Raw genomic sequence first — 23,683 nt, forward strand, 5'->3', positions numbered from 1 at the left:
CCACCAATGCCTGCTTGACAAAGACCTTGAGTGCATCGATATACAACTGGAGTGCACCAGTTGGCCAGTTAATGGTCCACAGCAGAGCAGACACATCGTACACAGCAGTGTCAGCAGTAGAGATTGAACGCTTTGAAGTAGTGATTTGGAGAGCAGTTTTCAGGTTTGACTTTTGTGATACTCGCATCATTCCAGCTGAGTCGAATAGCGCCGGAGGATAGGCAGCAAGCTCCGTGCTCAGACAGGCATCTATGGGTACTGATCGGTTGCTTGACATCAGACCTATGATCCTCGCATAGATCATTTCCTGATCATACAACTTCTTGCCACCCAATGTTACATGTTTCTTCTTGTCATGCATAGTTACAATGGGCTTTGATAATTTATCATAGAAACCTGAAGGCCAGCTTTTCCTGAACTCTTTAACCATTGTTTGGCCAATGTCCACAGCATTGTGTGCATTTATGTCTTCATGTGCCATCTCACCTGTGACAATGTTCAATAGTTTACCATTTGGATGTTGGTCGGGATCCAGTGGATCAATAGCTCATGAAAGAGTCCTCTGTATACTCGCCCTGTCCTCCTTATCAGCTGCAATTCTCTTTGCTGATTCCTCTTTGTGAAATTTAGCTATGGGAGGCTCATTATCTGACATTCTGTTGAGACTTGCACAGACCTCGCCACAAATGGCAAAGCTGAGTGCCCACTTTGTCATCTGAGTATCATTTACAGCAAGGCCTGTGGCTCCTCCTGGCCCATGGCCGAGACGCATATATGTGGACTCCATGAACTGATCTGTGAAAATTGAGTTGTTGAACCCCGGGATGAGACGAAGACCACAGTCATTCTTGAGCTCTTTCAGGCGTTCTGCAGGGAGCGACTCCATGTGGTGGATGTAGAACGAGCCATATCTCAGGTAATTGTAACAGCCTGCAGCTGCAAAATAGGGCAACATAGCTTTTACTGCTGCCAGCTGAAGTGGGAAGTCTTGCTCATGCGCTCCTCGAACGAATGCAGTCATAATAAACATTCCTTTTATCAGAGTGTCACTCCACAGCTTTGTGGTCTTGCTGCGTTTAGACCGTTCATTGAGGCAGTTGAGTAGGTCAACCATGCTTATTATTCCTGGATTCTGCTGTAGAAGATTCTGGAGCATCTCCTCTGTAAGCATTCGTAGAGCCCTGAAATTTTGAGGGTCCTTTTTCCCGCTCATCATTTTGTCCACGCTGCCAAATGTTGCAGAAAGAATTGATTTCAGGGCAAGAGAGAGGATGATGCAAACGGCATGAATAAAAGCCATGAGAGTGTGTATACCACCAAGTAGAGGGATGGTATTCCTGAAGGAAGGAGAATGAAACAGTATGTCTACCGTGACCTTGTATAGTTGCTGATCTACAGTAAATATTAGGACCTTCTGTCCCGTCCCTGATTCGCTGATCAGAGTGAGGCCTTTCTCGATTGCTGTTAGTATAGTTGAGGGGATGCAGGAACTTTGTCGATCAAAGGGAGGTAGACCAATTTTGCCTTGGGCTTAATCACCATACCCGATTTCCGAGCTAGTTGTGTATTGTACCCACTCCTCTCTGGACATGATTCAACTGTCAGTATGTCCTTCATGAATTGGTAGTCCAGTTCATCGCAGCACTGAACGGATATTACCTGGGAACAGAGGAATGAAAGGGGTGGAATTTGATATAAGGCTTTGTCTGGTGGCATAGAGGGTTCTTTGGGCCATCATATGGGATCCCAGGCACTTCAAAGTCCACAGATTTGTGCCGGTCCTCTATTTTCTGGCGTAAAATGGTTTGACGTTCCCCTGCAACTGGGTCTGAGCTGACAGAGTCCTCAGTTTGAGCAAGGACCATGGCCAAAGAATAGCAGAGTTTATTACAGTTTTGAGATGAGATCTCACAGTCAAAATAGTCTGCACAGCAGTGGATCAAACTGTCTCCATTAAACCTAAATTCCTCCATTTCTTCTGCCACTGCAACAGCTGCTGAGTATTTAAACAATGTCACCTCATCATAGGAACAGCACACACCAAACTTATGTAGAAGAGTTGTAAGACTTTTATTTCTCCCCATTGCCACTCCGAGAAATCTGGAGATCAGTTGGAGACTTGTGGACCATTCCGGAAATCATATTATTATTATTATTATTATTACAAACAAATTATTATTATTACAAACCCATTCATTGATTGATGCCGTTTTTTGTTTCCAGGTTATAAAATGACCTTGACCTCAACACTATGACCTTGACCATGAATTGCATCAGTGAAGTGGGAAATGAACGCAACACCCTAAAACATAAACTTAAGTAGCAATTGAGTTAATCAAAATTTAAAAATAACTGGCCATGTCATTTTATTGGTTTGGGGATCAAAATTGACATAAACATTGACCTTGTACAAGTGACCTTGACCTTGAAATGCTTCGGTCACCTCACAAATCGATTCAGCAACCTAGAAAACCTATAATTTGATAGTAAAACCAACAAAATCAACCCATTAGTTGCTGAGATGTGCTAGTGGTTGTTTTTGCTAGATGCGGGTGTCAACCATTTTGAAAATACGCAAATAAAAAAAATGCCACCGCCTAAATTTAATGTTATCATCCAGAAATGTTGACTAGGGGTCCCAAGGATGCCAAAAATACAAAAACCTCTATGACTTGTTTTTTGAAGGGGTTTAGTTGGATTTTGCATGTTTTCCCCCTGACTACCTGGTGAAACATCAGATCCACACCGGTGAGGCCCGGCCTATTCGTCAGGCCGCCCGACGACTCCCTTGGAGCAAGAGGGCGGAAGCTGACGAGCAGGTTGAAAAAATGCTCGACGCAGGCGTGATCGAGCCCTCAGGAAGTCCTTGGATGTCACCTGTTGTGCTGGTTAAAAAGAAAGATGGGACCACGCGGTTCTGCGTGGACTATCGCCAGCTAAACAACGTGACACTCAAGGACTCATATGCCCTGCCAAGAATTGATGACACCCTCGATGCCGTTGCGGGCTCAAATTGGTTCTCAACTTTGGACCTCAAGAGTGGGTATTGGCAGGTGGAGATGGATCGGGCAGGGAAGGAGAAAACGGCATTTTCCACAGGTAAGGGGCTGTATCAGTTCACTGTGATGCCGTTGGTTTGTGTAACGCCCCCGCCACCTTTGAGCGATTGATGGAACATGTACTAGGCGGCATGCCATGGCAATCATGCCTGGTATACCTGGATGACGTCCTAGTACATGCCAAAACATTCCCCCAGGCTTTAGCTAATTTGGACCAGGTGTTCGGGTGCCTCAGACAGGCAGGGTTGAAGCTGAACCCGAGTAAGTGCACCTTGTTTGCAAGAGAGGTGGCCTATCTAGGTCACGTGATCGGCCGCGAGGGGGTAAAAACGGACCCAGACAAAATTAAAGCGGTAGAGGAGTGGCCCGCACCACGTACCATCAAGGAGGTGCGGGGATTTTTGGGATTCTGCTCCTACTACCGGCGCTTTGTGGCGAAATTTGTGGAGTTGGCCCGTCCCCTCCACCGGCTTACGGAGAAGGGGACGCGATTTAATTGGACGAGGGAGTGCCACGAGGCCTTCCAAAAATTGAAGGGGTGTTTAACATCCGCACCCCTTCTAGCTTACCCCACTAGCGACGGGACATTTACCCTGGACACGGATGCGAGCCAGGAAGGATTGGGCGCAGTTTTGTCTCAGACACAGGAGAGCGTGGAGAGAGTGATTGGTTATTATAGTCGGGCCTTAAGTAGGCCCGAACGAAATTATTGTGTTACTCGCAAAGAGTTATTGGCTATGCTGGCTGCCATGAACCATTTCCACCCGTACCTGTACGGGCGGAAATTTTCGGTTCGAACTGACCATTCCTCCTTGCAATGGCTCCTTCGGTTCAAGGAACCGGAGGGCCAAATTGCAAGGTGGTTGGAAAAGTTGCAGCAGTACGATTTTGATGTGACACATAGGGCCGGGAAGGCCCATGGTAATGCAGACGCACTCTCTCGGCGTCCTTGTCTGGGGGAAAACTGCAAATTTTGTGCGAGACACGAGGAGCGGGAGCAATTGGGCGATTCTGCCCCGATTCTCGTCGTCCGGGCAACCCGGGTGAGAGGGCCAATTTTGCCACTAACCGCGGATGAGGAATTTGGAAATTTGGCATGGAGCACGGCCCAGCAGGAGGATCCCGTTCTGGAGCCGGTGTTCAAATGGGTCAAATTGGGGCAAAGACCAAAGGGGGAAGAGGTCACCCCCCTCGGGGCGCAGACAAAGGCGTATTGGGCTCAGTGGCAGACCCTGGAATTGAAAGGCAACATCTTGTATCGCAAGTGGGTGGAGGTTCCCTCTGACAGAACTTCCTGGCTGGTGATAGTCCCTGACAAATTTAAGAAAGTCATATTACAACAGGTGCATGGTACCCGCTCCGGCAGCCATTTGGGCAGGACAAAGACATCTCGGGTCCGCCGGAGGTTCTATTGGGTGAATATGGGGCGCGACATACAGGACTGGTGTCGGAGATGCGACGCCTGTTCTGCCAAAAAGGGACCAGCATGGAGGATGAGGGCCCCCCTTCAATTACACCAGGTGGGGGCCCCCCTTGAGCGGGTGGCTATGGATATTGATATTCTAGGACCGCTGCCCCGCACCCGCCAAGGTAATAAGTACATCCTTGTTGTAATGGACTATTTCACCAAGTGGCCGGAGGCCTCTGCCCTCCCCAACCAAGAAGCCGGGGTGGTAGCACAGGCCTCCGTGGAAGGATTTGTATGTCGGCACGGGATTCCACAGGAGCTGCAAAATTTTGATCAGGGTCGAAATTTTGAAAGCCAATTACTAAAAGATGTGTGCAGACTCCTGTCAAAGATGTGTGCAGAAAACCAGGACCACGCCCTTGCGGCCACAATCTGACGGGATGGTGGAACGGTTCAACAGCACATTGATACAACAACTAGCATTGTTCACCACCACCCGTCAGGATGACTGGGACGAACATCTCCCGTACTTGTTGATGGCCTACCGAACCAGCCAGCACGGGGCCACCGCATGCAGTCCAGCATTGCTTATGTATGGGCGGGAGTTACGGGCTCCCACCGACTTGCTATGCGGTCCCGTGCCAGACACCACGGATACACCGCCGAGGGAGGGTTACGCACGTCACTTGGAGGAAGGCATGGAGCGGGTCCATGCCTTCGCCCGCCGCCAGCTCCATCTGGCGGGGGCCAAGATGAAGCGCAGGTACGACGACCGGAGCCAGGGGAGTCAATACGCTCCGGGGATGAAGATTTGGTTCTTTAATCCCCGGAGGCGGAAGGGCAGGTGCCCAAAACTCACCTCCCCCTGGCAAGGCCCGGAAGTCGTCCTGTCGCACGTTTGTGACGTGGTCGTTAAGATCAAAATGGGGCCACGGGCCCTCCCTCGGATCGTCCATGCCGACCGGATAAGACCTTATGCCAGCGAGCAGGTGCCCTCATGGATCGCCTCGGCTCCAGATGCCGAGGCAGGACCCAGTACCGCTTGCGACGGGGGCTCGTAGCGTCAGAGGACTGGGGGGGGGGGGGGGTAATAGTGGGAGATACCCGATGTGATGGGATGGCAACTCTTCCATCCATCACAGCGGGGGAAAAGGAGCACTAGTCTTATGGGGTTTGGCAGTGAAAACTAGCCCGGGAGGGTTAGGATATAGTGTGTAGGGACCTAGAGATTGACAATAGGTAACGCTAAGGTTAGGTAGTGACCATGATACCTGTAGTGGGGACGCAGGTAGATTAGTTGGATGATAATGACGAGGGAGCGCAATAGTTTAAAGGGGCGACTGGGAAGCACAGGTTCCAGAGGGGAGTAGTTAGATGAGATGATGCCGTGTGTGTGAGGATCGAAAGTGTATTGAGCAGGGTATGAGTAAATGATTGTGATTGTGAGTTGTATTGAGATTGCACAGGTGTGCAACTGAACAGGTGTATGGAGCAGTGTATGAGGGAGTGATGGTGATGTGTGTTGTGTTGACCCAAATGGTCCAGGGAGGAAGGAGGGTGCAGGTGGCACCAGGTGTGATTGCACAGGTGTGCAACTACAGGAAGTATGGAGAATGGTTGTGTGGAATACATGGAGTGTGGAATATATGGAGTATGGAATGGATGGTCGTGGAGTGAGTATGGTGGAAACTGTGGAGTGGAGTGGATGGTGCGAAGGTGTGAATGGGGGTAGAGTGGACCCCTATCACGAATACCCGGAGAGGGTAGTTTAAGAGTTAGGTAGAGGGTACAGGTAAATTGTGGTTGGATATTGGCATCTGTGGTGCATGTGGAAGAATGGAGTTTGGATGGGTGCATTAGTGTTGTGGAAATGGCTGGGCGTGTAGCCTGTTAGTATGTGTAGTTGATTGGGCACTCACCACTGTGAGGATGTCGGCCAGGTGAGGCCGCAGGTGGGCTCTGGGAGCCGGTAGAGTTGTTGTGGATGGGGCCCGAGGATCCGGAGGACGGACCTGGGTAGCCCAGTGCCAGAGGGCACCGAGGGGTGACAGAGCCAGGAGGGGCCTTCCCCAATTAGATAGGTTAGGGTGAGGAGCTAGGTAAGCTCGGGTGGCAACTACAGTGGTGGAGGTGTGCAGGTGGGTAGACCTGCTGGGAGAGCTACACGACTCAGCCCGGAAATTGTGCAAGGGCACCGGGAGATGAATCGGGGGAGTGAGACCCCAAATTGAGAAGCACCACAGTTTGGTCAATGGGAATTGGTTCTTAAAACCCATAGTGTAAGTTGGCCAATGGTTTGGCAGGGAAAGACCCCGGGTAGTGTAAAGTGTGTTAATGTCATTTAGAAGGTAGATAGGATGAAGGATCTCCTTGCACCATCTACATCCACTCACCTGAGGTAACGATGGTACTCCACACCATGCCATGGTTGTTTTTATTATTTTATTGTGCAAATGTTTGGATTGTGAGACACATCATGACGTGGGTGTGACATTGTGCTTTGTTGTTCCATCTCTTCCTCCTTATGAGGATTGATGATGAATTGGGTGATGGCTAATTTTGGTTAGAGGGATTGTGGTGACAAATTTGGTATAGGGGAAATATGGGGAAGACGTCACAGTAGTGACGAATTTGTAATGTGTAGCTTGTTGTACATATGGGGTAAGGGCAAGGGTAGTAGCAAGGGCAAGGGTAAGTAGCAAGGAAGAACTATGATGACTGTGCACCGATTGGTGCTTGATGGTGTTTTGGTGCGTTTTTGGGTGCTTCATGGTGCGTCGATGCAGAGCAGACTGCCTCCCCCCCCCCCCCAAAAGAATAATCACAGGTCCTGGGTTGCGTATTGTAAATAAAAGTAGCGTCGTAAATAATGCGCCCCCACCGTAAGTGTTTTAGTTTGAAGACCATTCCGCAATTCGGTTAGCTGTGGGCGTGAATCTGTTAGGCAGGGTGCAATGGAGCAGCGGGACATATTTATTTGTTTTAAAACTGTCACACTCAGGGTCAGGTTAAATGTAGAGGGAACTACACCGACGTGCCACACTAAACGTAAAGGTAATAGGCCCGGGACGTGCCTAAGAGGAGGAGGGTGCAGTGTTGTGGATATGACGATTGTGTTTTTTTAATTGTTTTATTGTGGACCCTCCTTCCTCCAGTTGTTGTGTATAAAGGTCAAAGGGCGTCCCGTAGTTAGGTCATATACAATCACGTTTAGCCAATCATAGATTTCCTGCTTGTTGGTAGTTATTTCCTTATTCTGTGTATTAGGCTAAGGATTTGTCTTCCATTAATTGACACTCCATTGCACCGAATTCAAATAGATAGATCCCTTTTTTTTATTCCCAAAGCCCCATTCCCAAAGCCTCAATTGCCAACTGCATTCGCCGCAGCTGCTGGGCGGTTTTCACCGCGACTCCATTAGCCACGAGGTAGGCTTGGAGAAGAAGGGGGAGGAGCCACCGAATCCTGGGCGTGCCCGCCCATCGTCATCAAGGGTGGAGCCAGAGGGCCCGTGCCGACCAATCAGGGCCGAGGCGAGCTCACCGATGGGCGTGTCCTGGAGGCCGGCGGCTTGATCGCCCGCGGCCTTATATAAGCGCGCGCGGAAGCCTTTGAGACCAGGTTGCGTTAAAGAGAGAGGTTCCAAGAAAGAGAGGTTCCAAGAAAGAGAGGAGTCCAAGTCCAAGGTGGTTGCGTTTAAGAAAAGAGTCCTGAGAAATCACCCAACGTCCCCACGGCAGCACGGAGAGCGAACCATTGCGTTCTAAGAGTTCCACCAGAGGAACGTGAGAGAGACCGGAGCAGCTTTGGAGAGCGCCCGGTGCACCGGAGGAGCTTCGCCGCGCAGTTTGGAACCGCGGCGGTTTTGGCGATCGCAGCTCGAATATTGACGGCGGCTGTCCGCTTCCAGCCCGACCGATCCCCGCTGAACCTTCCTCTCCCGCCAAGCCATCCACCTCCAGCGATCCGTTCCTGCCTTCATTCCCCATTCGTGTGAGTTTGCTCGTCGTCTGTTTCGTGTGTCTTGTCCTGGGTATTAATTAAGACTGCATAGATAAGCTAGAATTTTCACTGTGTCCTTCTGGTCCATCCCTCTTTCTGTCTTTATTTTATTATCTTTCCTTCTTCCTTGGTTTCTTTGGTCCTGTAAATAGAAATAAATAATAGTCGTATTTCAAACCTTTTTGCCTTCGTCTTCCTCTTCTTCACATCCGTGTCGTCTTTGTCTTTTCCCTCATTGAATATCTGCGGCACAATTTGGCCAACGTTTCAGAATCGGGTCTAGTCTTGGTAAACGGCTCACGCCGCGGTTCGCTTCGCTCGGCGCAACATCCATTACGCTGCGGCCGTGAGCGGGGGGTGTTCCTTCGCGTACCGGGAAGCGCTGGTATTTAGGTGATAGGACTTGTGGGCCTAAAACCCTATCCAGCGCCGACCGGGCGTGGCGTCATACCCCCGGGACCACGTCGGTCAGTAACAGACGAGGGGCTTAATCCCCCCTCGAAGGGGAACCATAGGCCGACGTCGGGTTCCGTAACAATATGGTGGCGGCGATCTTGGATTTTGACGTGGCGACCCAATTTACAATAGCGTTCTTCCTTATGCCGAGATACACCCACACGTCAGATTAGAAGTTGGTACTTCGCTTATTTTTCGCGATATTTCGCTCACAAGGTTCAGACATATATATGGTGGCGGCCATCTTGTATTTTGACGTGGCGACCCAATTTTCAATAGCGTTCTTCCTTATGCCGAGATACACCCACACACCAAATTAGACGTTGGTACTTCACTTATTTTTCAAGATATTCATCTCACAAAGTTCAGACATACAAGGCGGCGGCCATCTTGGATTTTGACGTGGCGACCCAATTTTCAATAGCGTTCTTCCTTATGCCTAGATACACCCACACACCAGATTAGAAGTTGGTACTTCGCTTATTTTTCAAGATATTCATCTCACAAGGTTCAGACATACATGGCGGTGGCCATCTTGGATTTTGACGTGGGTTGCACCCACACACCAAATTTGAATGCGGTCCTTCACTTACGCACGCCCGCACGCACGCACGCACGCCCGCACGCAAACACGCACACACGGATGGACACACGGACGGAGGGGAAAGCCATAGTCCCCCTTTCGCAACGCTGTGCGACGGGGGACAATAAATGTTAGCTCTTTCACGAGCCTCGATTCAGTATTCAAAAAAAAAAAAAAAATCAAGTCGTTTTGTTGTTACAACGTTTTTGTTCCAAGACCTACAAATGTGTACCTTTTTAACTGCAAAATAAAAACAAAATTGACCTTGGGACTACATCCTTTTTAAGCATGGCAGTCATGTGCGACCTACAGCAGCATTTTCTGCATGCAGCGAGTGTTGATCAATATTAGGCACGTGCAGTTTATGATGTCCAAAGTGTGACCTGACTTGTGTACATATAAAAAGTTCGGAACAGAAAAATTTAAATTGCAGCAAATGTTTGAGTTCTGCCATTTTCGCTTCTATAAATCGATTGGACAATAACGTTGTCTGCCATTGCCTGGGCATTGTGTTGTCTTTTCGATATAAAAGTACATTGGCAAATTAATTCAGCAAATGCAAACTAAACATTTATTTGCCACATTTGCAAGTGGTTGTTCAGATTTATGTGCAATGGTTGCATTTGGTGAGTTGTTTTTTGAATCATTGTCAGAATCGTTTATGCTTTTAAATTACTTTCTGGAGTAAATTTGTTAATACATTTTTTTTTCACACATTCACTCCATTCCAAAGCAATAAAAAAACACCCTGGATACTTTTACACCTTAACTAATGGTGGTCATAGGCCACTTCATGTATTGAAGTTATTTTTCTCAATTTCAGCTTTTTATTACCTCCGCTACCAAAGGTGGACGGAGGTTATGTTTTCAACCCTGTCTGTCTGTGAGCAGAATATCTCAAAAGGTTATGAACGGATTCGGATGAAACTTGATGGACAGGTTGGGTGGGTGGCACGACGAATGATTTAGATTTTGGTGCGGATCTAGATCCGGATCCAGCCTATCAGTGGGATCCAAAACTTAAATTGTTCAGCCTGGCGGAGTTATGCACTCTACCGAGTGCCGCTCATTACAAAAACCAACATCATTCAGCCAACATCATCATGTTACAAAAACAAGGTGCAAAAACTGATCCCCTCAACTTCAGACCCATGAGCTTACTCGGGTCATGGAATCTGTCACTGAAGTTAAAATCCTTCCTTTTCTCCAACAGGCTGATCTCAGAACAATTCGGCTTCAGACCGGGACGCTCTACCTTCCAACATTGGATGTGATTGGCCCTCAGTGACAGATTAAATCAAACGCATCTCTCTAGACATATCTCGATCATTCAATATCGAGTCTGGCATCCTGCCTTGCTCCCCAAATTCTCTGCATATGGCATTAAAGGCCAACTCCACTCTTTGGTTACTGACTTCCTCTACTCTCGTAGCCAACGCGTGGCTTTCAACGGGACCCTCTCATCTCCTCTCCCTGTCAAGGCAGGAGTGCCCCCTAAGCAGTCTTGAGGCCTGTCCTATTCCTTATCTTCATCAACGACCTCTCTGGCTCTGAAAAATCATCTTTTTTTTTGTCTTTGCTGATGACTCCAACTTCTGCCGTAACATGCCGCATCCTCAGATGGGCATGCAGTAGCCTCTTATCTGTCTCAGTCTCTCTGTCTCTCTGAATAGAATCACGAGCTGGTCAAACACTTGGAATATTCTGTCAATTCTGGATAAATCTCAATCCGTCTTCCCCAAAGGACCATCTGACAAACCCTCCCATCTACTTTCTTCACAATACTTTTGAAGAAGTGCAGTCACTCAAACATTTGGGCCCATCATCAATGATCCTTCTTGAGCAAAGCACACTTCCAAGTTGGCTTCCAAAGCCAGTGGGCCATCCTCTGTTGTGCAAAGTTGTTCTTTGGCACATCTGACCTTTTATCCACTTACAAGGCCTTTATCCTGGCGAGTACTGCTCTCTCTCCTATGGGCTGGTGAGACTGCATCACACCTACAGTGCATTCAGAAAGTATTCAGACCCCTTCACTTTTTTCACATTTTGTTATGTTGCAGCCTTATGCTGAAATCGTTTAAATTCGACACATGAAAGCCGCTTGGAGTTTGCAAAAAATCACCTAAAGGACTCTCAGACTGTGAGAAACAGGATTCTGTGGGCTTTCATGTGTCTTTCACTGAGGAGAGGCTTCCGTCTGGCCACTCTGCCATAAAGCCCAGATCGGTGGAGTGTGTTGCAGTGATGGTTGTCCTTCTGGAAGTTTCTCCCATCTCCACACAGGATCTCTGGAGCTCAGCCAGAGTGACTATCGGGTTCTTCGTCACCTCTATTTTCTGAATCTGAATGAATCTGAAGGGTCTGAATCTGAAGGGTCTGAATACTTTCTGAATGCACTGTAACTCTGCTTGACACAGTGAAAAACAAGGTTAAGGCCTTGATGATCAACAGAATCGCTCACAATAAAGCTGAGTCTCTGGGCCTGTAACTTTCACATCTACGACAGGTTATCCAGAGCAAACACGGACTGCCAGTAAACCCCTTCTATTGAAACTCCCAAAATCCAGAACCACTGCTCATCTCCACTCATTTGTTCCTCTTTTTTCATGTCTGCGGAACAAACTTCCTCAGTCTCTTCAATCTTATTCTGCCCTTCAAGTCTTCAAGGCAACTGTTCCCTACCATCTCAGATCATCCCCCATACATGGCTATGATCTTTTCTACCCTCGTTAACTCTCCACAAGCCCATCTCTTTCCAAGTTTCCATTTATTCCCTCCTGAGAGTTTGCACATACTGTATATCAATTTGGTCACCATCTGTCCATCCCTCACCCTCATTCTTCCCCAAATCACAATGTCTCCCAATCCCTCTCTATTTTGTCCCTCAACCCGGCAGTTGGTGCGTTTCCTCCTCTCTTTCTACTGTTCCTTTTGTTTTATTACATCCTGATCCTATGTTCTAGCTTCTCCATGACCTGAGCCTCGACATTGTACACATTGTTTTTAAGGCAGGGCACTTCACACACAGAGGCATAAATGTTTGGAATGGTCTTTCTCGAAATATGGTATCGACAGGAACAGCAGATATTTTTTAAGTGGAATCAGGTAGGTACTGATGGCAATGGAGTGGAAATAAGAGGGCGTCATAAGTAAAAGAAGGTAAGAATGAAGAAGATAAGAATAATCATAAAAAAAAAGAAGATAAGAATGTCTCATGGCCAGAAATGGAAAGTAGATTGGAACTGAATTTGGTCAATTTGCGGGTGCAGCGTGTCTGTTGTGCTGTATTTTTTTATCTTGAGTACTGATTTTTCTGAAGTGTGGATATTGTCAAGCATATTTTACGTCATCTGTATTATTAATGCAACCTTCACCTATCTTCCCAAAAAACCAACTCCCCTCTCTCCCCAAATGTCTAATTCTTTATGTCCTCTCTCTGATGTACATCTCAAGCTTCCCCCCCCCCCCCCCTTCCCCTGCCATTCACCCTTCCCCTTCCCATGTAGTGTATATCAGGCTGGATTGGGTTTATGATGTGGGGGTAGTTGGTGTCGTGGAGGGCGAGGTTGCTCGTAGATTCGGTAATTTAGTTAGGGTGTGATACGGGCTTGAGGGGCCCATCGACCTCCTTTGTGTCCATTGTATTCTCTTGTATTATTGGCAGCCAATTTACAATTTTGTAAATAAAATGTCCCCAAGGCTGATAGAAGTTAAATATTTTGGCAACAATATGAAGACCAACAGAAAAAGTTTGATTTTGCTCATGTCTCTATTCTGGTCAATTTTTAATGGACTATTATACTCTCCTTGTACAATCTTATGCTTCATTAAGTGTTGTGTGCTCGGAATAATACTACAGTTTCCAGTGAAGTGTGAAAGGTTGAAAAAAAGAAGAATTTTTTTTGCAATTTACCGTTGTTAAAGTCATGTAGATTCAATAGAAGCCTTCTTTCTTTACGTTCCAACTTCATCAAAGCGTTTGTTTTCTCTCCACGGTGAGTCATGTAGTAGATGCGGGTTTGACAAAGCCGCGTGCCATACAATCCCATCTCTGAGACCTGCACAAAATGTACACGTATAATTATTTCTCGAGTATGTCTGATAATATTTGTTTTTCCACCTCAATGTCCTTATTAAAGGTGTCTTGAATGTCTCATGGCTTAAAAGAAAAGCCCCAATGCCATGAAGCATAATTGTGGACAGGAGTGAATCGATTGCTTGTCCTCTCAAACCAATCGAATCTTGGGCTATTGGACCTTTAATTTATATTGTCTTTCTCGATGACCTTAACTGAGCCACAATCTGCTCCGACAAAAATCTGTGGGTGCAGACAAAATCCTTTCTTAACCAGATATTCGTATATTATTTGTCTACATTTGTTGTCTTATTTAACTTTTTGTCCATTACTTTATAATCTGCTCTCATGCCTTGTCGAGTATTATCCCTATATTATTATCTCTTAAAACAGCTGCACACTACCATCTTCTTTTAGTGCAGGGTTAGCTTCTTTAGTTATTTAGTTTTAGTTAGATAGTTTTGGTTAGTTGGTTTAGTTAGTTTAGTTAGTTAGTTTTAGTTAGTGAAGCAGGGTTAGTTGCAGGGTTAGCAGGGTTAGTTTAGCTTCTTTCTTTGGCGCGGCTCGTCCAGTCTCTGCCCCGTCTCTGCCCCGTCTCTGCCCCGTCTCTGCCCCGTCTCTGCCCCGTCTCTGCCCCGTCTCTGCCCGGCGCAGCCCGTCTCTGCCCGGCGCTGCCCGGCGCAGCCCGTCTCTGCCCGGCGCTGCCCGGCGCAGCCCGTCTCTGCCCGGCGCAGCCCGTCTCTGCCCGGCGCAGCCCGTCTCTGCCCGGCGCAGCCCGTCTCTGCCCGGCGCAGCCCGTCTCTGCCCGGCGCAGCCCGTCTCTGCCCGGCGCAGCCCGTCTCTGCCCGGCGCAGCCCGTCTCTGCCCGGCGCAGCCCGTCTCTGCCCGGCGCAGCCCGTCTCTGCCCGGCGCAGCCCGTCTCTGCCCGGCGCAGCCCGTCTCTGCCCGGCGCAGCCCGTCTCTGCCCGTCTCTGCCCGGCGCAGCCCGTCTCTGCCCGGCGCAGCCCGTCTCTGCCCGGCGCAGCTCATCTCTCTTATAATAATTGCTCAAATTGTAAGCCACTGGCATGCATACACATATAAATTCTTGTATGAAGGTTTCTTTGAACGTTTAACATTGACATCAATTTGGTGCATTCCTTTCCGATTTCATTCTGTAGGTCTTCAATAGTACGCGGTCTCGTGGTATAAACCACTGATTTCAGGTGTCCCCAAAGAAAAAAGTAAATTGGCATTGAATCCTAAATCATTGCCCATCAAATAGACTTCAATCTCATTCTTCCCTCCAGGTCTTCAAGGCAGTTGTTCAGCACCATTTCAAATCATCCCCCAACCAAAACCATGACATTTTCTACACCGGTTAACCCAACCCCCACCATACCCCAAATTTTGCTTCTGTAGCCATCTTGTCCACCCCTTGCGTTCTTCCCGACCCCTCATCATTATCTGCATCCCTTGTTTGTCCGTCTCTGTTCTGCTGTTGCTTTTGTTGTTGTGTTGTCATGTCCCCCATTCCCCTGCTGTTCCTTTTGTTATGTTGTGCCCTGATCTGCTCTGTGTGCTAGTTCTTCCACAACCCTCAACTATGCATTGAAAAAAAAATCTGGACTTACCTGGGGGGATTATATAATCGGCACACGATGTCATATACACCTTAAAGGCATCGTCTCAAAATTATCTCCCATGATTCCAGACTTTTGAAAGACTTTTGATATATATTATATATATATATATTATATTCATATAAAAGATATACTATATATATATATATTATATTTCAGACTTTTGAAATCCCCTGTATTTTGTTCTCATCAAAAGGGCCCATCTCTGATTACCTATGGTTTTCTTTGTGAAAAATCTCAAAATGAAAAACGCTGCAGATAAGCTTGGAAACAGGAGCTGTGACCGACCAGGAGCATGAATGGTGGCAAAAGGATTGCTCATGAAAACGGCCATGCCTTTAGTCCAGGGTCACGAGTTAGAGATTAGAGTGAAGTGTAAATAAAGCAATTGTATCAACAAACTTGTGCCTCTCAGGATTTGATCTGCTGTATCAAGATTCTGGGATCCTAGATTCATGTCTCATATTTTGTAGTCTTATTGAAATGAAGTTTTTTTTTGTTTGTTTTTCTTTGAAACAAATGTTCTTTTTTTTTTACTGCTTTAATCAAACTTTGGCTCACAGATTTTGGTTTAATGAAAGGCTACGTTACTACGTTTATCTGCTCATCCGACTACAAATGTCCTTGTCTCTTCAAGTCCTTGTCCTGCACAATAATTAAAGGTTTATTCAAATCAACGTCCATCGCGCGGCTAAAAGCCGAATTAAGGTAAGCTTTACAATAATTTTACAAAGAAAACAAATACATACAAAAAAAATAGCAGAGAGCAAAAACATAATATTTAAACAAAGGAAACAGATAAATTACATCTAGAATGAAATAGATTACTGACGTCAGAGTTCAAAATTTAACAGTTACTGCGGTCCATTCATTTTGCAGACAAGATATGGCATTGGGCTGTTCTTGAATCATTTTACATCTCAATTTAGTTAGTTGGTTTGATTTTCGTAATTGGTAGCCTCTGAGATTTGTCTGCGAGTAGCAAATTGTGGAGCTTGGAATTTGGCAGCAGTCTCGCAAAGGAACGGCAGAGTTGATGACGCCTGCTCGAGTGACTACAACAACAACACCAGACATTTTAAGGCCATTTTCCCTGCTAGAGCGGGGGTTAGCCTTGCGGTCCCCATGACAATCTTCTCCATTTTGCCATATTTTCTGCATCTCCCCTTGTTAACCCCCTTGCCCGCATTTCTTCTTCCACCATCTTTAGCTAAGTCTTTCTCGGTCTTCCCCATCCTCTGCTTCCTTCTACATTAATTTCCATCGCTCTTCTCAACCAGTCACTTTCATCCTTCCTCAACACATGACCAAACCATCTCAACCTGTTCCTCTTCACAGCATCAATCACAGGTTATATTCCCATCATATTTCGCAATTCATCATTTGTCTTCCTCTCTCTCAACGATACTCCGCACATCCACCGAACCATTCGCATTTCCACCCTTTCCAGCCTTCGTTGCTGCTCTACGTTTCCACCCTTCTAGTTTCCAAGGCCGCAATTGTGTAACGCATCAAAGTAACTGTGATACTTAGGGCGAAGGATAACTCCACAAGCTCTTTTAGAAACAATTTAAATTGAGTTACATTGCTGCAAATCCGCTTGATCACGCAAGACCCCCATTATTCCAATACAAGCGGATAAAAGATGTGAAAATGGTAACAAGATCATTGCTTGCGAGGAAATGATACTCAACTTCCGAAGCATATACAAACAAGTTAGATCGTTTAACACTATAACCATCATGAGCATCCCATTTCAGATCTGCCTGGATAAAAAATACCCAACAGTTTGATGCATTACAATTTTGGATTGCCACATCATTCAGTGCCAAGTTGTAAGGGGCTTTGTTTGTTTTGAGCAAAACAGATGTCAACAATTGCACACTTTTTGGGGTTAAGGCCCATTCCATTATCTGCATACCAATTGCAAAGTTGCTCAAGAACGGCTCACATATGATATTCCATACGAGCACGACGCTTTTTAATAATCGTCAGATCGTTGACATGTTTGAAGCAATGCATGCCAGTGGCAACTTCACTGCAGCTGGTGTCGTTAATCATGGCAAAGAATACAACAGGCCCCAACTTAGTTAAGGCGGGATTGCGGCATGTGCACGTATCCATTCAGAGCATTTGCCAAGGTACTTAACTGTTAAATCTTCTAATCATGTGCTTGTTAACCATATAATTCACGTTTTTCACAAAGCTGCCAAAGTATCACAGTCCCATAATTTGGTTCAGTTTAGTGGCTTGATCTATACTCTCAACTTTCTTATAGTGTGTATATAATACAGTGTGATCACAAGCTCCTCCATAAGCTTCCGATAATTGTATGAATAAACATTGAAGCAAATTAAATAAAACTCTTTCTGTGTGGGGAAATATTAGTTCGTTTTTTTTTTTTTAAAGACAAGATCTAAGGCTCATAAAGGAGCTGCCACTTGCTTGTCTCACACGCACATCGACATATGAGACAACCACAGCTACTGAGTGTGGGGGAAGTGCCGTCACTTCCCAGGATACTCTGGGGACCAGCGACGTCACAATAATGGTGCCGCCTTTGTCACCGCACTGACTGGGGTTTTTCATCAGGCTCTAAACTTTTTAAATGCAGAACATCAAGCAAGGAAGCAGCATGCACCATTTTAAAAGTCTTTGGTATGATTCGGGCAGGGAGGTATAAAAATAAACGCAAGTTTTCACTTCCCATCTGATTGATAACAAATGCCTTAGGATATTGTATGAAAGTGAAATGAAGTGACTTGCCTCAAACAGGATGCCATGCCTTGTGTTGTTTAGAATACCTTCGATGGCCTCATACTGAACTGAGCCAACCTGTACCTTTGGTAGATGTACCATGGTTGTATTTGGTGGAATCCCAGTCTCCTGCAGTTCAAAACCATCTGCGATGCCATGATGGATAAGGAAAGGTCCCTGACATTTTAGAGGAGAACATATAGCCCTTCCTGAGTACAAGATGTGGACCTCCACTAATCCTGGAAGGGAAGGAGGCAGGGGATAATTATGTTAAATACAGTGTATATAAAGCACATACACTTACATCTTCTTAACAGTGGTGACTTCCCCCCCTCCCCGTCTACACACACACACACACCACACACCACACACCACACACCACACACACACGTGTGTATACAAATATATATACACATACATTGTCTATACAAAGTATACACCCCTTTCAGGATTTTCACCTTTTGTTGCCAGGTAGCCTGAAATGAAAATGCATCAAAATCAGACTTTTCCCACCTTTACACATTGTAACCCACAACTTCCAAGTGAAAAACAAATTCTCCAAATTTCCAAAAATTAATTAAAAATACAAAACTAGAATATCTTGGTTGGATAAGTGTCCACCCTCTTGACTTAATACTTGGTGGGAGCACCTTTGACAGCAATTACAGCTGTGAATCTGTTGGGATAGGTCTTTACCAACTTTGCACACCTTGATCGGGCAGTATTTTCCCATTCTTCTGTACAAAACTGTTCAATCTCAGTCAAGTTGTGTGCGGAGTGTTGATGGACAGCAATGTTCAAGTCTTGCCACAGATTTTCGATTGGATTTAGGTCTAGGCTATGACTGGGCCACTCAGGAGGACATTTATCTTTTTGTTCCTTAGCCACTCCAGTGTAGCTTTAGCTGTCTGCTTCGGGTCGTTGTCATGCTGAAAGGTGAACTTCCTTCCCAATTTCAGCTTTCTTGCAGAGCGCAGCAGGTTTTCCTCTAGGATTTTTCTGTATTTTGCTTCATCTATTTTCCCTTCCATCCTGACAAGTTCCCCAGTCCCTGCTGATGAGAAACATCGCCATAATATGGTGCTGCCACCATCATGCTTCACAGTAGGGATGATGTTCTTTGGGTGATGTGCTGTGCTGGGCTTGCACCAAACATAATGTTTTGTATTTAGGCCAAAAAGTTCCATCTTTGTTTTGTCAGACCACAAAAATTTTGGCCACATGGCTTCAGAATCTCCGGAGTGTTTTTTTGCATACCTTAAATGGGACTCAAGGTAGGATTTTTTGAGTAATGGCTTCCTTCTTGCCACCATAACGTACAGGCCAGACTTGTGGAGTGCTTTGGATATTGTCACATGCACACCGTGGCCAGTCTTTGCCATAAAGGCCTGCAGCTCTTTCAAAGTTGCCATTAGCCTCTTGGTGGCCTCTCTGATCAGTCTCATCCTTGTTTGGTCATCCAGTTTGGAGGGATGGCCTGATCTAGGCAGGGTCTTGGTGGTACCATATGCCTTGCACTTCCTAATAATTGTCTTGACCATGCTCAAAAGAGATATTCAAGTCTTTTGAAATGCCTTTATACCCATCCCCTGATCTGTGCCTTTCCACAACTTTATCCCATAGGTCTTTTGAAAGATCCTAGGTGCTCATGGTTGCGTCTTTGCTGTGAAATGCATTACCCAGCACAAGAAACCTACAGGAACAGCTGATTATATTCTAAAATTATCAGAATCGCTACAATTTAAACACTAGTGGTGGCCTGTTAACTTGGTGTGGGATTTTGAAGGTGATTGGTTACAACTGAACTAATTTACAATTGCTATTATAAGGGAGGTGGACACTTATTCAACAAACACATGCTGGTTTTGTATTGTACACCGCTTTGTATTGTACACACAGTATATATATACTAGCGGGGTCACCCGTGGGAATCCAACGGGCATGGATGTGTGTGACGAATTTTAAATATATGTCGACTGTTATTTTAGGCTGTGTATTTTCGTTTATCATCATGGCGCGATTTTAAAATATATATCTCTGCATTTTCCTCTCCAATACCTCCTCACACTTTACACACACACACCGGCCCATGTTCACACACACACACACACACACACACACACACACACACACACACACACACACACACACACACACACACACACACACACACACACACACACACACACACACACACACACACACACACACACGTATATATCCCACATCCCACATGTATATACATGTTTAAAGTGTACGTGCCCTTCCCCCCTCCCCCACCCGGCAACGCTGGGTACTTCTGCTGGTAACTAATAAAATAAAAACGAAGAAATATCTCTCGGTAATTTCATGAAACTCGGTAGAATTGTATGAAATTCGCTCGGTGAATTCACTCGGTTTATTCGGTTCGGCTCGGTTCACTCGGTTTAAAGAAAAAGCGATAATGTCGACATGTTGCCGTCTGTGTCATGTTGGGCGGTGTATGATACTTGTTGGCGGTGTTGGGCGGTGATATGGTGTATTTTTTAAAATATATCTGCGTTTTCCCGCGTTGCTGACACCGAGTCAAAAACCATCAATAAAAATGAAATCAGATGGTGAGTTAGATTGGAGATAAAGGCGTGAGAGAGACTCAAGATCCGAAGGATCGGATCGGATTTTCTTCCCGTTTTTTTTCAACCGAGTCTAAAACTATGTTAGCGACTGCGAAAAATGAAATGATATATCGAATTAGAATTGAAATAAACCTGTGTGAGAGAGAAAGACAGCACGGGCCTAACTAAACAGGCCTCAAAGCTATTCGAGAAGGAGTGGGTGGAGCTACTCTGCAAACTGAGTAAGCCACACCCCCGGACAGACGTCCAACAGACAGACAGAATCACCTACGGCTATTATAATATATATATATATACTGAGACGCAATAGAAACTTACCACTTGTTTTGGAATTTAGCATAAAATTGTCATGGTTCAAAATAAGACAACACAACAATTTGGACACAACAATTTCATCAGCAGAGTTGTAGAGGGTGTTTCTGTGCACCAGGTTCGATATCGTCTGGTGTGCACCCAATGCGACGTGCCACCTCACGGTAGCTCAGTCCGCATTCCAGCATGCCCAGGGCACGCTGCCGTTGATGACTTAACAATCGTGGCATGTTGACAGAAATGTTCATTTTGCACTGGCGTTTATAAGGCCAATATCCAGACATCAAGTGCTGCTAATTAAAATCATCACATACCCCTTGAGCAATCGCTAATGGTCAAAGCAGGTGTTACGCACCTGGGCCATGAAGAGAACGACTCAAAGGTGACGTGACCATGTGTGACCGATTTGTCTGTAGGGGGTACACTGACTTGCCAAAATAAGTGCACATATTACATTTGTGCATTGTGATTACTGGTAATTTAAGATCGAAAAAGTGAGAAGTTTCTACTGCATCTCAGTATATATTGTTGTGGATTTGAGAATTGTGTTTTTTTGTGTGTAAATATCACCCTCCGTAGTGTAAAGGTCAAAAGGTCGTCCTCGTAGTTACTCCATCGCATCACGAAGCAAATCATAGATCTCCCTGTTCAGTAGTTATCTCATTATGTGTATTAGTTTAAGGCTTTGTCTTCCATTAATTGACACTCCATTGCACCGAATTCAAATAAGGTAGATTCCCTTCCAATCCCCCTTTTGTCAGCGATTGCCAACTGCATTCGCCGCTGCTGCTTTGGGGTTGCGGTTTTCGCCGCAAGCCTCCATTAGCCACGAGGTAAACTCGGAGAAGAAGGGCGTTGGCCGCCGATCGTCATCAAAGGTGGAGCAAAAGAGCCCGTGCCAGCCAACCGGCACTGCAGTGAGTGGCCCGGTAGGCGTGCCCTTGTAGCCCGCGGCTTGATCTCAGGGAGGGCAATAAAAAGGGCGACGGAGGGACTGCGAAAAGGAGATGAGTGAGGAGGACGCACTGAGCAGTTCAGTTGAGAAGGAGCTGAGAGTTGAGTGGACCACAGTTCAGTTGGAGTTCAGTTGAGGAGGAGCTGAGAGCTCAGTGGACCGCAGTTCCGTTGGAGTTCGGCTGAGGAGAAGTTGAGCTCTGACGCGCAGGTTCGACCCGCTGCCGCGAAGGAATGCCACCGTGCGACCCAGATTGCGGAGGGTCGGCGGCCGCTCACCTCGAGCCTTGCCGTTTACACGGACCGGACCCGCATCCTCCCCGCCTTGTGATCCCGCCTCGTCCGTCCAGCCATCCCTCTGGTCCGAGCTGAACCTTCTTCCCTTTCCAGCCATTCGTGCCTGCCTTCATTTCCCATTCGTGTGAGTCTGTCTTTGTTTGTTTTGTCCTGGGTTATAAGTAAGTCTGTATAAGCTAGAAATTGCACTGTGTCCTTCTGGTCCGTCCCTCTTTCTGTCGTTATTTTCTTATCTTTCCATTCTCCTTGGTTCTTTTGGTCTTGTAAATAATAATAATAAATTAGATTTGTTCTTCCTACCTTGCCTTTCTTTCCCTTACATCTGTCGTCTTTGTGATTTCCCTCATTGGACACCTGTGGCACGATTTGGCCAACGTTTAGGAATCGGGTCTAGTCTCTTGTTAATGGTTCGTGCCGCGGTTGCTAAACCGCTCGGCAATTAACATTTGTCCGCGGTACGAACGAGGTTGTGCACCTGCCACTTCGGGGGTAGCTGTGCAACTTCAGGACTCACGTCGGTCAGTCAAAGACAAGGGGGTTGATCCCCCCTTGATAAGGGGAAAAAGGCCGACGGAGGGTTCCGTAACAATTGGTGTCAAGAGTGGGATTCGGACCCGAAGCGCGCTTAGCGCGCTCAAAATTACGAGTGGCCCGAGATTTTATTTTTAACATCCTAAATTAAAAATCGTGCCATGGATGGTCAAGGCGACAGGATGCCGGTGGGGGAATTAGAAGAGGGGTTCGGGGTAACCCAGGACCACAGGGAGGAGGTGGGAGTAATGATGGAAGAGGAGAGCAATGGTGATGTGGTAGCGGAGGTCTCAGGCACACGGGATGGCGGCGCCTCGCTATGATGTGGCGGGTGCACAAAATAGCGTCTCGCACGAGCGCGCGGTAGCCGCGCCCGCTGCACCAATGGGGATGGTCCAAATGCAGGCCCTTATGGATCAATTTATGGCACAAATGCAGGCGTCCCTGAACCTGCAGGGGGACAAATCAAGGGCAGAAATGGAAGGGATGGAAAGCAGAATGAGGGACGAAGCGAGGGGTACCAGTGAGCAATTGAGAGACGGGTTAAGTAATATGGGAAATAAATTTGAGGGTTTAGACAATAAATTTGAGGGGTTAGACAATAAATTTGAGGGGTTAGACAACGGGATAAAAGGGGTGAAGAATGGGTTAACGGGGCTAGAAGACAAGATGGAAGGCAAATTGAGGGAAATAGGGGAGCAAACCACCAGGGAAATTAAACAGATGGGAGATCAGATAGAGGAGGTGAAAATCGGGTTAGAAACCAAATTGGATGCCCAGAGGAATGATTTGGAACAGATGGCGGCAGCATCTACCAAAGCGATGGGAGAAATGGGGGAGGAGATCAGACGAGGTGTGAGCGAGGAGGTCTCGGGGGTACGTGAGGAGGTAAAGCGAGGTGAGGAGCGTATGGAGAAAGAGGTGAGAAATAGTATGGCCAGCAGAGGGAGCCGAAGAGGAAGACCAGCACCAGGGGTTTGTTTTCTTTATTATGAACTGTGGTGACTGTGCA

General features: G+C 46.5%; 1 protein-coding gene across 4 annotated transcripts in view; it reads right to left on the reverse strand.

Annotated features, from left to right (window-relative positions):
- LOC137428719 (interferon regulatory factor 5) overlaps window positions 1–23,683 on the reverse strand; it is a 93,570-nt gene that overhangs the window by 36,384 nt on the left and 33,503 nt on the right. For all 4 annotated transcript variants that reach the window (XM_078777316.1, XM_068118622.2, XM_068118627.2 and 1 more), the window contains 2 exons: window positions 17,972–18,201; window positions 13,422–13,566 (listed from right to left, as the gene is read on the reverse strand). In XM_078777316.1, the coding sequence (XP_078633442.1) occupies window positions 13,422–13,566; window positions 17,972–18,201 (375 nt within the window). The remainder of the gene's footprint in view (window positions 1–13,421; window positions 13,567–17,971; window positions 18,202–23,683) is intronic.

The sequence above is a fragment of the Myxine glutinosa genome, chromosome 1 (assembly GCF_964187855.1).
Source record: "Myxine glutinosa chromosome 1, kmMyxGlut1.1, whole genome shotgun sequence".
Taxonomy (NCBI): Eukaryota; Metazoa; Chordata; class Myxini; order Myxiniformes; family Myxinidae; genus Myxine; species Myxine glutinosa.